We start from the raw sequence: 19,026 nt of genomic DNA, 5'->3' as shown, positions 1-19,026 counted from the left end.
CTTTAGCATAACAACAGGTCACACCACTGTTTTGGCTAGCATCTTAAAAGCGTACCTTACCTCAGGACATCTACATAAGGCCATTAACACACAAATGGCCCATAGTCTACCTTCCATTGTGTGCAGAATGACTGCTTCCTCCAAACCCTTTTAGGAGTGATCTGGGGCCACAATACAAGTGAACATTTACATTTACATTTAAGTCATTTAGCAGACGCTCTTATCCAGAGCGACTTACAGTTAGTGAATACATATTATTATTATTTTTTTATACTGGCCCCCCGTGGGAATCAAACCCACAACCCTGGCGTTGCAAACGCCATGCTCTATCAACTGAGCTACATCCCTGCCGGCCATTCCCTCCCCTACCCTGGGCCAATTGTGCGCCGCCCATGAGTCTCCCGGTCGCGGCCGGCTGCGACAGAGCCTGGATTCGAACCAGGATCTCTAGTGGCACAGTTAGCACTGCGATCCAGTGCCTTAGACCACTGCGCCACTCAGGAGTTAACTATGTTATGTTAAGTTGTAGCCACTCATGATAGACATTTCATTTTATGACCCGCAGGCATTCTAACTTCGAAGTTATTAATTAGCCAACATAATCTGTATAAATTGGATGTTCAACAAAATGACAATATTTTCAAACTATGTTCAACTCTACACCAAATACAAGTCCATTCTTTCTCTTCTTCTCTCTCTTTTTCCCTCCTTCTGCCTTGCTCCTTCTCTACCCCCTCAGCCCCCATGCTCCCAGTAGGGATGGGGCACTAAGGAAGGGTTAAAGTAACCAATGAGAGAAGGGATGTGGGGTTGGGCCTCAGCGAAGGAGGGGAGCCATATAAAAGTACCAGAGCACAAGTGGCGCTTTATCTGCCCCGCTCACGATAGGAGGAAACCCTAAACTGGTCTGGTCCACTGGCGCACACCTTCTCTCTTTCACATACTCACACTGGACAGTAGGAGAATGGCAGCAGCAGCATCCACACGGAGAATGAATGAGACCCACAAAATGATGGCTTTCGCTTTGCTTTTCATCGCCACACTCTTTCACAGTAAGTAAAAACTCATACATCCAGGCTTCCCATGCTGAAGTTGAAAGAAAGCATGGCCATCTGCAGAGATAGGGAGGGTCAGGGTAGAGACTCTTCAGAAGTATCTTTGTGGTCACCGTGCCTAGAGTATAGACTAGTCTTCAGATGGCAGAATAGAAGCTATTGTCTGGAACATAAACACTTGCAACATGCCTGATGAGAGGGTTAAGTACAGGATTGGGAGGTTTTGCCTGCTATCTCCATCTGATCAATCACATTTCCTGCCAATCAGAAGAGACCTCACTTGAACTTTGAGACAACCGAACATGTCTTTGTTCTGATGGCAACACCAAACTGCACATCAATTATCATTACAACAATAGCAGTTATTTATGTTATACATAATAGCATTAGACTTTTGTTGCCGTGGAGGATGACATATTGACATAGTAATTTGTTTAATCTGAAACTCATGCCATGTTCATGGGATTTATTACAAATTAGGTCATTGGTAGTGGAAGTATCAGATTCTATTTCTATGAGTAGAAGACAGCTGGTTCAGCTATGGAAAGTAGCTCGATCTGAGGAACACATGCATGTAGATTAATGTTGAAAAGGAAATATTATATGTTTACACACATCTTAAAGAATCTTGAATCTTAAGAATGTGTGGGCACTTATTTAATATAATTCACCATTCAATGAAAAGCTGGACATCACAATGCCATGCCAAGCTAGCGGACATAAATGAATGGTAGCAGAATGCCTTACAGTTGTTCCAAGCAGTGTGAAGGAGAATGCATGGGTGCCAAAGGTGGAAAAGCAACAGGAGAAGCAAGAGCAAGTAGGGACAGAGAAACCGAGAGTGAGAAAGATGGAGAGGGAGAAAAGAAGGGAAAATAACAAAGCAGTCTATAGTTTGTTTAAAGTCTGTATTTCCTGAGAAGAGCCAAGTCTTTTTGCTTTCTAACAAAGTCAAATTTATACCATTTGTTTTATCGCCGGGTGCTACCATCAACTTTAGAGATGTGGAAGAGAGAGGGCTGTATTATGTAAGCACTACGCAGAATTACTATAATACTCTGGATTGAGTCAGAACTAAAAGACAGATGTTGGCATTGCTGTAGTAGGAGGAGCTTGTGAGAGATGGGGTTGGAGAAAGGATTCAAAGAGCTACAGCCAAACAGCAGTTTGAGGGAAACTACTAAGGTGTTGTTGAACCCCAAAAGTTGATGCAATTGTAACTTTTTAAAGTCACCTCCAAAAGTTAAACTAAACAAAACAGAGAATAGATGGATCTCATCTGTAATCTCTCCACCTCATTACAGCTTCACATGATGAGATTGTAAATGCCTGCCAGTCTGAATTTGAATTAGAGTAAAACCACCTTGGGTTCTTAACTGAAGTTTCTAACTAACATTTCTAGAGGTTGTGTTTGTAAACACACTACAAAGAATTTATATAATATGCTTTTCCTTGGTTTAAGGAGGCTTACTAGTTTCAGAGAGAACTCGACCTGACCTCAGGGCCTGTAATTATGTGAATCATAGATATTGTTTTAGCAACATCTACTGAACACTCACATAGGAACATATCCAACAACAAAGCAGCCACTCCTCTCAAAAAGTAAATAACATATGACTGAAAACCCAGTCCAAGTCTAGCACCCAGTCTGAGCCAGAGGTTGCTTGTAAATACCTACTCTGGCATACACACATACATAATAGAATTAAGCAGATTTGTTTTTATCTCAAAGGCAACACATGGACTTGTGATAATAATGTTGGGCTATTCCTAATGAGAAGCAGGCTGCTTTTCCACACAGTTCTCTCCTCAGTACTCAACTATATATTTTACCCCCACCCCTCTTTTTTTTGTTACAATTATATGGGCACTTTACATTACAGCACAGAATAAAGTAGTAATAACAGTGGTAATACGTATGCTACCATTTTGCTCTCTCAGATCCACTGATTTTCCACAACCCGTTTTAAGTGTTTATTATAAGACCTATAATAAGAGTTGAAAAATAAAGAAAAAAAGTTTACTAATTTACTCTGTCCAGACAGGAACAGTTAAGGTAATGTATACAGCAGTGAAACTGTAATGGACAATCATTGGAGTGAAATGCATACACAACTAGAAACAGATTACATGTGTACTGAATCCTGACTGAAGTCCCCAGCACTTGGCTGTCATAGCCCCAGGGTGGGGCAGTACTAGGGCCTGATTGGAAACATGAGATCCTCCATCCTCTTTCTGGGTTTAATGCCAGGGAAAAGAGGGCTGGGTTGGTTCTGGGACAGAGACAGAGGTCAAGATAGCAGGTCAGGATTCTGCTGTTTCAGAGGCAAGAGCTGCAATGCTGTGTTTATACCCCGAGGGACTGAGGTCCAATGTCACATTCCTCAGCCACTAAAAGCGGCACTTTCAGACTTAAATTCCTCAAGTCCACTAGGAGAGTTGTACTATAGTGTCATACACAAGAGAAACCTGATGAGTGACTAGGATCGCCAATAGAGCAAGGTTTTATTCAACATAATTCCACCTCTAAAAGCACAATAAAGAGGATTGACACCCACCATGTCAGATTGTTCTGAAATCTTTTCTGTTGTTAGAAACGGATAAGATTAGCATTCATGCAACATTATTTTGTTGAAATATAATATATATATAGATCTCTGAGAAATTAAGCCAATTGATTGCATCCAAAAATTGACTATTTTAATTTATACGATTCATATAAAATAAATATAGTACCTAACATCCAATTTGGACAAAAAATATTTTAACAATGGGTTAGACATGAAGATGGTGGTCCTCTGTAGCTCAGCTGGTAGAGCACGGCGCTTGTAACGCCAAGGTAGTGGGTTCGATCCCCGGGACCACCCATACACAAAAATGTATGCACGCATGACTGTAAGTCGCTTTGGATAAAAGCGTCTGCTAAATGGCATATTATTATTATTATTATATATTAAGATTCCAAATGAATGGTCAAAAGCCACCCACGGAACCCCCATGCCAATCCCATCCCAACAACGAGTATATAGTATTAGTTCTGACAAGTAGTATGGAGCTGTGGCTCTGAGTATTGTTTCTTCATCCTATGTAATGTATTCTCAGTGAATTTGGTGATGTTTTTTTCCCACTTGTTCAGAGAAATTAGTCATTGAAGTTGTTAGGTTTATGTCCCATCCTACATCCTGATATTACCAGGTTCTGACCACTAGATGTTGCTGTTCCTGCTCACTGTTGGGTTGAAATTGGCGTAGGGTGTGGGGGGGTCCGTGGGTGGCCTTCAACCATTTATTTGGATTCCTCATGTCTTACTCATTGTTAGATAATAGTTTGATCCAAATTGGATGTTAGGTACTATATTTATTGAATATTATATTAATCCAATAAATTAAAATGGCCAATTTCAGTGCAATCAATTAGCTTAATTTCTCAGATATCAAATTATATTTCAACAAAATAGTGTTGCAGGAATGGTAATCTTATCTGTTTCTAATTACAGAAACGTTTTCAGAATAATCTGAGATGAATGGTGTCATGGCTTTCTGAAATGACATGGAACGACCCAAAAGGGAGGGAGAGCCTTACCTTATAATCACCTTAGAAGAAAAGTAGTCACACATTGAATTGTCTCCTGAGAATGATTTAATGTTACCCTGGCCTTGTGCTTTGGTGCACTGTATACAGATAACTATACATGGAGGGGGTCAGAGGGGTGTTATGACAGACATGGGAGGATGGGGTGGGGGTTATAATCAGGGTCTTAAGCAAGAAACACACCAAGAATCTCACTGCCAGTAGACTGCCCATAGGTACTTATCACAGTGGGAGGCCGTTCCTTCTGTTGCTAGAACAAAAGTGGTACCTGCTGCATGCCGACCCGGTAGCAACAAACCTACCGATTCTACTTGTAGAATAACTTCACTTTAGCTAATCAGGGAGCTAAGAAAAAAGAGGGCATTTTCTCTGTACATCCACAGTTGAGCCAGTCACACTTCATATGCAATGTAGGCTATGGGATGGTAGCTAGCTAAGTGCACAGACGCAATGCACACAACACTAAATACTTCCTCCAAGATAGCTAACCACTGTAGCTAGTATTGATATTATAATTAAATCACAATGGATTAGCAAATTTCCATGAAACAGCTGCCTGTGTTAGCTGCCAAGTTAGTGCAGTGTCCTTAGCTAGCGAATATGTCGTTGGCTAGCTAGCTAAACATTTGGCAATGGGCTGGCACTGGCAGCATGAGATTATGGAGATTGAATGAAATTGTTTCTTCGTCATCTTGCTAGGTAGTTATCTAGCTGTGGCCATCTGGCTAGTATCAACAAGGGCTTTCTACAAAATAACAACATTAGTGAAGATAGCTTGGAATCTAGATCATAAGCAATACGCCCAGATATGCATTGCCAAACAACACTACTGCCACCTTCTGGTTTTGAGTATTTTAACAAGGCTGAGAGGCTGACGACTTCCAAGGTCTTTGCAGTGTGAACACAAAAGAGATTGACTGCCGACACTCTGTTCAGAGCTGCTAAGTAGTCGGCAGGCAAACATTTGACAATCCTACCGGTTTGTCTGAGCTTTACATGCAGGACCACCCGGTGTTCCTTCCCACGCACCCCTCTCATTCCTCACTGAGCCACCCTTCACACATATCCTTTTGGAGGATGTGTGAGGATCATTCCCAACATATATTGCAGACACCATTTTTTTTATATATATATGTTTAAATCCAGTTTATACTGTAGAACCTGTCTTGCTTAGAGGAGACTCCCTTACTCTAAAGATATATGCATTTAGCTTTATAGTTTGTGGAAAAAAGGTTTTGGCTAAGGCAGCATTTTATTTGTGGAATTTGAAGAATAATGAAAGTTTGATTTGGAGTTTGCGTGTCTTGCCCTCACTGTGCAAACACTGTCTCATGTGGTTACCATAGCACACTGTGTGTGAAGGGTGGGTACTGCTAATTTGAGGTTTTGGGTTGACGTGGTGGTCCACTCGCTCCTGCAGATCATTATCACCTCATTGAGCCCTGTGCCACAGCCCAAAGCTTGCTCTGCCCCTGCCACTCCAGCAGCAGAGAGGAGTAGCCTACTGTAGGGCCAGTCTGGTTGTCTGTTGCTGGCCATGGGAAGAGAGGGCCACTACCCAGCTCTGAATGTGGGCATGGCGTGTTGCGTTGCGAGGGAGGGGTGTGCCAGGTGAAAGTCTACTTCTCACCTCTGTAGATCCTGGGGATTAGAGGTCTGGGGGAGGATGAATGGAACAGAAGGGGGGTTGCCTGCAGTTTAGCCGGCTTGTTCCCCTCCAAGGCTTCTGCTGCTGCCTGATTCCTCCACCCGGAACTCCCTTGAGACGAGTGAAAGCCTGAGGATATCCAGATCTTAGCCGTCACTCTGACCAATCTGGTGGGAACATCTCAGAGAGCAGGGCAGTCAGGGACCATTGGAATAACATCTGAACAGGTCTGGGGGTCACTGTGCATATTTGGTGATATAGGGGGGTGAATAGGTTAAGTCACATGGCTCATGCCTACACATTAGTGTTCCATGCAACCCATAGTAAAGAATAGATAAGATGAATATAGAGGGGATGCAATAAATCCCAGACATACAGTATTAGCTATAGCTGGGGTTCCTGGGTAGAGGGCAGAGGAGAGGCCATCCTGTGAGAATCAGAGAGGAAGTGTGCTATCTGATATAGCTAACCTCCTGCTCAGAGCAGCATGGCAGCTGACCCCACAAGATCCCACTGTTTCCATTACAATACAAACCAAAGGTGATGACTACATACTGGCCCTATGCTCCCCAGCTATGGTAAAGGTTAATAACACTTCACCATTCCCATATAGTGAGGATCATCAGTGATGACTAACGGCTATATAAAATCTTTAGGGCTGTCCCCAACATTTTTTTGTATTGGTGACCGAGAGTAATCTTTTCTCTCGACCAATTGAGTGGTCGAAATGTTAAAATGTGTATTTTTCCATATATAGACATACCCTATGTGTTTTAATAAAATCAACTATATGTACTGAACTTGTCTGATGCTTGAGCACGCTGTTTGATTGAATAATTAACAAACACAAATTACTCAAGAGGGAGCCAGAGATCAAGATACCCTAACCAGAAGAAGAAGAACTGTCACGACTTCCTCCGAGGCTGCCTCCTCTCCTTGTTCGGGTAGGCTTCGGCGTTCGTCGTCACCGGCCTTCTAGCCACTGCCGTTCCTCATCTCACCATTTGTTTTGTCTTGTTTATTACACACACCTGGTTCATATCCCTTCATCAGTACCTGTATAAGTGTTCCCTCTGCCCCCTTGTCTTTGTGTGTGATTGTTTATTGTGGAGGAGAGAGAAGCTCGGTGGAGCTCCGTGTATTTTGTATCGCCGGGAATATTCCCCTTGTGCCTTGTATTTTCCAATGCACCTGTTTTGCGCACTGGAGTGTTTTTACGCATTACTGCGTAACTCTGTGGTTCAGAAGAAATCCTGTTATTCTGTGATTTACCCTCCTGCGCCTGACTCCTTAAAAATCACCTCATCAGAAACTGTTTCCGACCGTCCTCCTTCCGCTGCTGCTGGCCTTCGCAGATTCCGCCATTAGGCTCCTGAAGTTTCCAGTAATAGGCTACACCAGGGTTCGTCAACCTTTTCCATTTAGAGTGCCAATTTATCTTACCATTTCTACCGATCTGCGTGCCAGTTATGATTTTCATATGCACATTCCATTTATAATAGTCTTTGCATCTCAAAATCATTTTCAGGTTGTTAATCTAAATTCTATCTAAATCTAAATGAAAATGATACAAATCTAAAAGTAGCTTAACCTCTATTGCCATTGCCAACTATGCAAAAATAGCCTACATAAAGCCAACAAATAAAAAATATTGCAGCCTGTAGGTAGTAAATATATAAAAAATACATATCCTAGAAATCACATTGGCTAAGCAAGGCCTGTCTGCAACAAACTTGAAACATTGTATCAACTATCAACTGTGTCCAGTCCGAAGCTTGCGCAAGCAAATTTGCAACATAGTTAAAAATATTCTGGGCCCTCGCAGTTTCCCACGCCAGTGAGCTCGGGACAGACACAGCTGTAGGCTATTTGTACAAGGGATAAGTAGTAACCAGGTATTTTATGACGTTTTCACTGGATCAGAGCATTCCATTTTTCCCTTTCACGCCGAGAGAGCTGGAAATATTTTTCAAATACATTGAGGAACTATTATCATTCTCGATGGATTTTAAAAACAGACTGTTTACTTGCCTTAAAGAGGTGAAGAAAAAAATACTTTGAGAAGCTTCATTAGTGGTGGTGAGTTAAGACAATCAGAAATACTATCAGACATCACATTTATAGCCCTACATTTGCGCGAAGTAGTGCTGAGTGATTGGTGCTTCTCTAGTTCGGTTTCGGATCGATTATAACAAAAATAATCACTGTTTTCGATTATTAACATTAAATGTAGCATCGAACAGCCCCCGCGATATGCAACTTTTCAGGGAAGTCAGGAACCAATATACACAATCAGTTAGGAAAGCAAAGGCTAACTTTTTCAAACAGAAATGTGCTCCTGTAGCACTTCTCCATGGACACTGTAAAGTCCATGGAGAATAAGAGCACCTCCTCCCAGCTGCCCACTGCACTGAGGCTAGGAAACACTGTCACTACCGATAAATCTACGATAATCGAAAATTTCAACAAGCATTTTGCTACGGATGGCCATGCTTTCCACCTGGCTACCCCTACCCCGGCCACCAGCTCTGCACCATCCGCTGCAACTTGCCCATGCCCCCCCGCTTCTCCTTCACCCAAATTCAGATAGCTGATGTTCTGAAAGAGCTGCAAAATCTGGACCCCTACAAATCAGCTGGGCTAGACAATCTGGACCCTTTCTTTCTAAAATTAGCCGCCGAAATTGTCGCAACCCCTGTCACCAGCCTGTTCAACCTCTCTTTCGTATCGTCTGAGATCCCCAGAGATTGGAAAGCTGCCGCAGTCATCCCCCTCTTCAAAAGGGGGTGACACCCTAGATCCAAACTGTTACAGACCTATATCCATCCTGCCCTGCCTTTTGAAAGTATTTGAAAGCCAAGTTAACAAACAGATCACCGACCATTTAGAATCCCACCGTACCTTCTCCGCTATGCAATCTGGTTTCCGAGCTGGTCATGCGTGTACCTCAGCCACGCTCAAGGTCCTAAACTATATAATAACCGTGATCGATAAAAGACAGTACTGTGCAGCTGTCTTCATTGATCTGGCCAAGGCTTGACTCTGTCAATCACCGCATTCTTATTGGGAGACTAAATAGCCTTGGTTTCTCAAATGACTGCCTCGCCTGGTTCACCAACTACTTCTCAGATAGAGTTCAATGTGTCAAATCGGAGGGCCTGTTGTCTGGACCTCTGGCAGTCTCTATGGGGGTGCCACAGGGTTCAATTCTCGGGCCGACTCTATTCTCTGTGTATATCAATGATGTCGCTCTTGCTGCTGGTGACTCTCAGATCCACCTCTACGCAGATGACACCATTTTGTATACATCTCGCCCTTCATTGGACACTGTGTTAACAAACCTCCAAACGAGCTTCAATGCCATACAACGCTCCTTCCGTGGCCTCCAACTGCTATTAAACGCTAGTAAAACTACAGTGAGGGAAAAAAGTATTTGATCCCCTGCTGATTTTGTACGTTTGCCCATTGACAAAGAAATGATCAGTATATAATTTTAATGGTAGGTTTATTTGAACAGTGAGAGACAGAATAACAACAAAAAAATCCAGAAAAATGCATGTCAAAAATGTCATGAATTGATTTGCATTTTAATGAGGGAAATAAGTATTTGACCCCTCTGCAAAACATGACTTAGTAGTTGGTGGCAAAACCCTTGTTGGCAATCACAGAGGTCAGACGTTTCTTGTAGTTGGCCACCAGGTTTGCACACATCTCAGGAGGGATTTTGTCCCACTCCTCTTTGCAGATCTTCTCCAAGTCATTAAGGTTTAGAGGCTGACGTTTGGCAACTCGAACCTTCAGCTCCCTCCACAGATTTTCTATGGGATTATGGTCTGGAGACTGGCTAGGCCACTCCAGGACCTTAATGAGCTTCTTCTTGAGCCACTCCTTTGTTGCCTTGGCCGTGTGTTTTGGGTCATTGTCATGCTGGAATACCCATCCACGACCCATTTTCAATGCCCTGGCTGAGGAAAAGAGGTTCTCACCCAAGATTTGACGGACATATCCATCGTCCCTTTGATACGGTGAAGTTGTCCTGTCCCCTTAGCAGAAAAACACCCCCAAAGCATAACATGTTTGACGGTGGGGATGGTGTTCTTGGGGTCATAGGCAGCATTCCTCCTCCTCCAAACATGGCGAGTTGAGTTGATGCCAAAGAGCCACAACACTTTCACCCAGTTCTCCTCTGAATCATTCAGATATTCATTGGAAAACGTCAGACGGGCCTGTATATGTGCTTTCTTGAGCAGGGGGACCTTGCGGGTGCTGCAGGATTTCAGTCCTTCACGGCGTAGTGTGTTACCAATTGTTTTCTTGGTGACCATGGTCCCAGCTGCCTTGAGATCATTGACAAGATCCTCCCGTGTAGTTCTGGGCTGATTCCTCACCGTTCTCATGATCATTGCAACTCCACGAGGTGAGATCTTGCATGGAGCCCCAGGCCGAGGGAGATTGACAGTTCTTTTGTGTTTCTTCCATTTGCGAATAATCGCACCAACTGTTGTCACCTTCTCACCAAACTGCTTGGCGATGGTCTTGTAGACCTACACAAGGCTGGAATGGGCTACAATCTTGGCCCTGACATCCTTGGCTCTTTGGCCTTGGCCATGGTGGAGAGTTTGGAATCTGATTGATTGATTGCTTCTGTGGACAGGTGTCTTTTATACAGGTAACAAACTGAGATTAGGAGCACTCCCTTTAAGAGTGTGCTCCTAATCTCAGCTCGTTACCTGTATAAAAGACACCTGGGAGCCAGAAATCTTTCTGATTGAGAGGGGGTCAAATACTTATTTCCCTCATTAAAATGCAAAAAATTTATAACATTTTTGACATGCGTTTTTCTGGATTTTTGTTGTTGTTATTCTGTCTCTCACTGTTCAAATAAACCTACAATTAAAATGATAGATTGATCATTTCTTTGTCAGTGGGCAAACGTACAAAATCAGCAGGGGATCAAATACTTTTTTCCCTCACTGTAAATGCATGCTCTTCAATCGAACGCTGCTTCCACCCGCCTGCCCGACTAGAATCACTACTCTCTGCGGCTCTGACTTAGAATATGTGGACAACTACAAATACCTAGGTGTCTGAATCTAGAATCGGCTTCCTATTTCGCAACAAAGCCTCCTTCACTCATACTGCTAAACATGCCCTCGTAAAACTGACTATCCTACCGATCCTTGACTTCGGCAATGTCATTTACAAAATAGCTTCCAACACTCTACTCAGTAAATTGAATGTAGTCTATCACAGTGCCATCCGTTTTGTCACCAAAGCCCCATATACTACCCACCATTGTGACCTGTACGCTCTCGTTGGCTGGCCCTCACTACATATTCATCGCCAAACCCACTGGCTCCAGGTCATCTATAAATCCCTTCTAGGCAAATCCCTGCCTTATCTTAGCTCATTGGTCACCATAGCAACACCCACCCGTAGTATGCGTTCCAGCAGGTGTTAAGAGATAGATGGGTGGTGTTGAATGGAGTTGAAGGATGGGACTAATAACAACTAATAACAAGATAACTAATAATGTAAGCATACTGTGTCCATAATAAGTATATAGGTTGTAGGTTGGGAGCTTTTGTGAAAGAGCACAGTTAGAAATATATGGCATATACAGTGGGGAAAAAAAGTATTTAGTCAGCCACCAATTGTGCAAGTTCTCCCACTTAAAAAGATGAGAGAGGCCTGTAATTTTCATCATAGGTACACGTCAACTATGACAGACAAAATGAGAAAAAAAAATCCAGAAAATCACATTGTAGGATTTTTAATAAATTTATTGGCATATGATGGTGGAAAATAAGTATTTGGTCAATAACAAAAGTTTCTCAATACTTTGTTATATACCCTTTGTTGGCAATGACACAGGTCAAACGTTTTCTGTAAGTCTTCACAAGGTTTTCACACACTGTTGCTGGTATTTTGGCCCATTCCTCCATGCAGATCTCCTCTAGAGCAGTGATGTTTTGGGGCTGTCGCTGGGCAACACGGACTTTCAACTCCCTCCAAAGATTTTCTATGGGGTTGAGATCTGGAGACTGGCTAGGCCACTCCAGGACCTTGAAATGCTTCTTACGAAGCCACTCCTTCGTTGCCCGGGCGGTGTGTTTGGGATCATTGTCATGCTGAAAGACCCAGCCACGTTTCATCTTCAATGCCCTTGCTGATGGAAGGAGGGTTTCACTCAAAATCTCACGATACATGGCCCCATTCATTCTTTCCTTTACACGGATCAGTCGTCCTGGTCCCTTTGCAGAAAAACAGCCCCAAAGCATGATGTTTCCAACCCCATGCTTCACAGTAGGTATGGTGTTCTTTGGATGCAACTCAGCATTCTTTGTCCTCCAAACACGACAAGTTGAGTTTTTACCAAAAATATCTATTTTGGTTTCATCTGACATTCTCCCAATCCTCTTCTGGATCATCCAAATGCACTCTAGCAAACTTCAGACGGGCCTGGACATGTACTGGCTTAAGCAGGGGGACACGTCTGGCACTGCAGGATTTGAGTCCCTGGCGGCGTAGTGTGTTACTGATGGTAGGCTTTGTTACTTTGGTCCCAGCTCTCTGCAGGTCATTCACTAGGTCCCCCTGTGTGGTTCTGGGATTTTTGCTCACCGTTCTTGTGATCATTTTGACCCCACGGGGTGAGATCTTGCGTGGAGCCCCAGATCGAGGGAGATTATCAGTGGTCTTGTATGTCATCCATTTCCTAATAATTGCTCCCACAGTTGATTTCTTCAAACCAAGCTGCTTACCTATTGCAGATTCAGTCTTCCCAGCCTGGTGCAGGTCTACAGTTTTGTTTCTGGTGTCCTTTGACAGCTCTTTGGTCTTGGCCATAGTGGAGTTTGGAGTGTGACTGTTTGAGGTTGTGGACAGGTGTCTTTTATACTGATAAGTTCAAACAGGTGCCATTAATATAGGTAACGAGTGGAGGACAGAGGAGCCTCTTAAAGAAGAAGTTACAGGTCTGTGAGAGCCAGAAATCTTGCTTGTTTGTAGGTGACCAAATACTTATTTTCCACCATAATTTGCAAATAAATTCATTAAATATCCTACAATGTGATTTTCTGGATTTTTCCCCTCAATTGTCTGTCATAGTTGACGTGTACCTATGATGAAAATTACAGGCCTCTCTCATCTTTTTAAGTGGGAGAACTTGCACAATTGGTGGCTGACTAAATACTTTTTTCCCCCACTGTATATCTAGTTTAACTAACCGATTTTGATGGAGATTTTTTTATTATGTTACTTAAAGGCGCTGCATGGTCAATCTGACGTCTGCATTGGCCGTGCAGCATTTAGGTTGATATGGCCTCTGCAGAAGTCAGGGCATTCACACTTCTTGGTCTTCATGGAGCAGCGCAGAGATGTTGTGATGGAAGTTGTCGAGGAAGTGAGTTTGTGTTTATACAGGATGTCACGCCCCCACCTACCGTCAACCAATCATGTCAATGCGGAGCTATACTGAGCCCTCAGCTATGTTACAACATTTGGGAGGCGCACGGCAATTCCATTTGGAGCTCCATTTGGCCTCTGCATGCCTCCAGAGGCTCCGCAATTGCGTCACACCCTCCAGCATCCGACCACATTTTCGGATCAAGCATAAATTGGCTTTAAATGGACGCACCAGTGTGTCAAAAGGGTTTTAAAGTCATCATCTCAACTCTGCTCAGGCAGTAGCAGCCAAACAGCTAGACAACGTTATCTCTCTGCTCCCCATACTGTTGTCTTTAGTCACATGGGCAACAATTAGAAAAATTGAAGCGAGTCTGTTGCAGCTGTATATTTACATGACACTTTATCAGGATACATATTTGGTTATGTTATCTCTGTTCGCACAATACATTTGTTAATCTTGGTATGTAAATATATTGTTTGTTATTCGGTCCTCTGTAGCTCAATTGGTAGAGCATGGCGCTTGTAACGCCAGGGTAGTGGGTTCGATCCCCAGGACCACCCATACCTAAAAAAAATGTATGCACGCATGACTGTAAGTCGCTTTGGATAAAAGCGTCTGCTAAATGGCATATTATATTATATATCCTATTTAGCTAGGCTAGGTGCAGAGCTGGCTGACGAAATCATTTTACTAGTTCATCAAAGAAGATAAGGCATACTTTCAAACGGTCGCTATCCCTTTCTCTTGTCATTGTGTTGTGTACATTCCTCTCTCATGAGGTCTATGCGGTATGTGTGCATCTAACCTAACGTTGCAGGCATAAAAGTGTATCCATCACTGCCTGAGCCGAAAACACTAGCGCAATGGATTATGGTCATTGTAGTTAATTACCACGTTTCTATCATAAGTTGAATGCACCAGTTTGTAAGTAACTCTGGATAAGAGCGTCTGCTAAATGATGTTAATGTAAATGAACTAGGTTGACTATTTCCTTAATGAAGACTGCAACTCCCTTCAGCCCAGCGTCTCAAATAGTTATTGAGTTGATTTCACTCGTGAATGATTAGATTTCTCTCTAGAGAAACGGCACGTTGGGCTCACAAAAAAAAAAATGAATTAAATGGAATTCAAGTAACTGAACCGACGTTGGTAAAAAAGTGAGTTGTCAAGGAAGTGAGTTTGTGTTTATGCAGGAGGTACCGCCCCCACCTACAGTCAACCAATCATGTCAATGCGGAGCTATACGGAGCCCCCGCATTGTTACAACATTTAACAGGCGCACATGGCTTGATTTGGCCTCTCCATGCTTCCAGAGGCTCTGCAATTGCGTCACCCTCCATACGAAGCCTCCGAACACATTTCCCGGAGCTCGATTTGGCCTCTGCAAGCCTCTGGAGGTTCCGCGATTGCGTCACACCTGCTCCATATGGAGCGTCAAATAAAATAAAAATATTTGTCACATGTGCGGAATACAACAGGTGTATACCTTACAGTGAAATGCTTACTTACAAGCTCTTAACCAACAATGCAGTTTTTAGAAAATAGAGTTAAGAAAATATGTACTAAATAAACTAAAGTAAAAAATTAATATACTAACAAAAAAAGTAACACAATAAAATAACAATAATGAGGCTATATACAGGGGGTACCGGTACTGAGTCAATGTGTGGGGGTACAGGTTAGTCGAGGTAATTTGTACATGTAGGTAGGGGTAAAGTGACTATGGATAGATAGCAAACAGTGAGTACTCCGGGTGGCCATTTGATGAATTGTTCAGCAGTCTTATGGCTTGGGGGTTGAAGCTGTTAATGAGCCTTTTGGACCTAGACTTGGCGCTCCGGTACTGCTTGCCGTGCGGTAACAGAGAGAACAGTCTATGACCTGGGTGACTGGAACCGTTGACCATTTTTTGGGCCTTCCTCTGACACCGCCTAGTATATAGGTCCTGGATGGCAGGAAGCTTGGCCCCAGTGATGTACTGGGCTGTACGCACTACCCTCTGTAGCGCCTTACGGTCGACCAACCACACTTCATGGCGACCGACAGGGCGTTTACCTTCGCTTTCTTGGGCACAGGGACTATGGTGGTCTGCTTGAAACATGTAGGTATTACAGACTCGGTCAGGGAGAGGTTGAAAATGTCAGTGAAGACACTTGCCAGTTGGTCCGTGCATGCTCTGAGTACACGTCCTGGTATTCCGTCTGGCCCCACGGCCTTGTGAATGTTGACCTGTTTAAAGGTCTTGCTCACATCGGCTACGGAGAGCGTGATCACACAGTCGTCCGGAACAGCTGGTGCTCTCATGCATGCTTCAGTTTTGCTTGCCTCGAAGCGAGCATAAAAAGGCATTCAGCCCGTCTGGTAGGCTCGCGTCACTGGGCAGCTCGCGGTTGGGTTACCCTTTGTTGTCCGTAATAGTTTGCAAGCCCAGCCACATCCGACGAGCGTCAGAGCCGGTGTAGTAGGATTCAATAATAAACTGTAATCCATGGCTTCTGGTTGGGATATGTACGTACGGTCACTGTGGGGACGACGTCAATGATGTACTTATTGATGAAGCCGGTGACCGAGGTGGTATACTCCTCAATGCCATTGGATGAATCCCGGAACATATTCCAGTCTGTGCTAGCAAAACAGTCCTGTAGCGTAGCATCTGCGTCATCTGACCACTTCCGTATTGAGCGAGTCACTGGTACTACCTGTTTTAGTTTATGCTTGTAAGCAGGAATCAGGAGGATAGAATTATGGTCAGATTTTCCAAATGGAGGTCAAGGGAGAGCTTTGTACGCGTCTCTGTGTGTGGAGTAAAGGTGGTCTAGAGTTTTTTTCCCTCTGGTTGCACTTGTGACATGCTGGTAGAAATGAGGTAAAACTGATTTAAGTTTGCTTGCATTAAAGTCCCCGGCCACTAGGAGCGCCGCTTACGGTCCGCCATTGCCAGATCAAGCATAAATTGGCTTTTAGCCACACTCCCCTTCTTCTTGGACTGTGGCATCCTAATCCTCCTCAATGGATTAGTCCACTGAGACATGCTCAAATCAGACAGGAGTCTCGTGTGCCATACGAAAATGCATATATATTTGCCACTGCGCTACAAAAACGATCACAGTCGACCAACAGCCTATCAACTAAACAATCGACCAGTCAACTAAATCTTTCATACAGCACCACCATTTGTATGAACATAGCATTAAGACATACAGTATAATGTCATGAAATCATGGAGCACGTCACTAAATTAAACAAAATGGTGTTCAAATGTTAATTGCAGTTAACATGGCTGGTAATGATGAGGTTAGATTCTGGTTGAGTGGGTTTGCTCCACGGCCCAGGAAGGAGTGTTAAGCAGTGTTTGTGTGTAGAACATGACTGATGCTCAGGGTTTACTGGCCATGCTGGCAGGGTTGCTAAACAACATGCTGTGTATGGTTCTGTTTTAAATTAAACAACCTAGCTCTCCTTACCCAATCTGGCAACCAGGTTTTATGAGTGTGCTGCTGGTGCGATTACATAATTAATGTGACGGCAGTAAAATGTACTCACATTGTTGGGTCGTAGGTATCGGAAAACACTATTTTCAAGCTCAATTCTCAAAAATCATCTTTACAGTGGTAGAAAAAAAGCTAATAACCAAATCACATAAAATCAATTATATCTAAATGGGAACATGACAACATAATGGCTGTCAGCCGGCAAAGCAGGTCAGATCTGGACTAATTCTCACATCACTGTGAATGTAGAGCCTGAAGTATCTCTACACTTCAGTTACTTTGCCCTTTATGTTTACAGCTCCATCCATGAAGAACCACACATTCCAAATCACATACTCCCTGTTGGGTCAATGGCTAGGTGGCGGAGTGGAACCCTCTGTTAAACACTATTATTGTACACAAAGTGAGTCCATGCAACTTATTATGCGACTTGTTAAGCTAATTTGTACTCCTGAACTTATTTAACAAAGGCTTGCCATAACAAAGGGGATGAATGCATATTGTCAAGACATTTCAGCTTTTCATTTGTAAACATTTCTAAAAACATAATTAGACTTTGACAATATGGGGTATTGTGTATAGGCCAGTTACACAAAATCTAAATGTTATCCATTTTTAATTCAGGCTGTCACACAACAAAATGTGGAAAAAGTCAAAGGGTGTGAATACTTTCTGAAGGCTCTGTATATATATTTTTTACTAAGTCGCTTAAACGAGATACTAAGTCATTCGAACAAGATATTAAGTCGTTCAAACAAGATACATTATTTTTTGCCTTGGGCTTCAGGGCATCCATTAGTAAACACAATTAAATTGTCACAATTGCAGGACAAACCAAACACAAGTGACAGCTGTAATTAACAGTTGCTAGCCTAAGTATACCAGTGTGAGAACCTCCCTCAGTACTGTTGACTCACCTGTTTACACAGCACACTGACTGTTTGACACTTGTGGCACCTGCTCATCATACGGATTTAGCAAATACAATCAATGCAACACACAGCATTTAACACACTGCAACAACTGACTGTAAATGTTAAATTCCACAAGCAAACACTGGAAAGACAGTCGGAAATGTCCAACCTGGTGATACAGTAGCCTATCCAAAACCCTGCCCAATTATACTACACAATTTTATTTTAGAATGGCTATGACCCGTTCTATCTTGGACAATACTTCTATGGCTTTAACCAGAAAACCACAATGTGCTACTACATGGGGAAATGACAGCGAGGGAGGAGAGAGTCATAATGAGATCTACAGAATTATCATAATGCCTAGTGGGTGAGGTAATTACGTTGTGTGAGAGGAGAGGAGAGGAGAGGAGAGGAGAGGAGAGGAGAGGAGAGGAGAGGAGAGGAGAGGAGAGGAGAGGAGAGGAGAGGAGAGGGAGAGGAGAGGAGAGGAGAGGGAGGAGAGGAGAGGGAGAGGGAGAGGAGAGGAGAGGAGAGGAGAGGAGAAGGAAATGAGGGGGCCATCAGTATCTCAGTAAACATGTTCAATTTCAGGAAAAATGTAGTCAGACACATGGCTTATTAGTGTTTTTTATACCAGCAAGATCTATGTCCAGTTTAGTCTATTAAACATACACTGCCCAGCATGGTATCCACTGCATTAGCACTGCCTGCAGTAGCTGAAAATAGTAGCATTTAATAGTACAAACTATTAAGTCTGAACTTGATTCAACCCACCACAGTAACTTACTTGAAAAGATAAATTGGCACATCACGTAAAACAGGCTTGATGGGTAGAACTAGTTTAAAAAAAAACTCATTTTTGGAAAGAATATATTAATTCAACATCACTGTGAGCCAACAATTTCAGTAAAGC

At 43.0% G+C, this 19,026-nt stretch overlaps 1 protein-coding gene across 1 annotated transcript in view; it reads left to right on the top strand.

Moving 5' to 3' along the window:
* The first annotated feature begins 869 nt into the window (after positions 1-869).
* Positions 870-19,026, top strand: part of LOC121577741 (hematopoietic progenitor cell antigen CD34) — a 31,814-nt gene continuing 13,657 nt past the window's right edge. Inside the window, exon 1 of the mRNA XM_041891590.2 lies at positions 870-1,052. Within this exon, the coding sequence (XP_041747524.1) occupies positions 965-1,052 (88 nt within the window). The 5' untranslated portion in view covers positions 870-964. The remainder of the gene's footprint in view (positions 1,053-19,026) is intronic.

This window comes from Coregonus clupeaformis, chromosome 12 (assembly GCF_020615455.1).
Source record: "Coregonus clupeaformis isolate EN_2021a chromosome 12, ASM2061545v1, whole genome shotgun sequence".
Taxonomy (NCBI): domain Eukaryota; kingdom Metazoa; phylum Chordata; class Actinopteri; order Salmoniformes; family Salmonidae; genus Coregonus; species Coregonus clupeaformis.
This window is presented reverse-complemented; position numbering and strand designations above follow the sequence as displayed.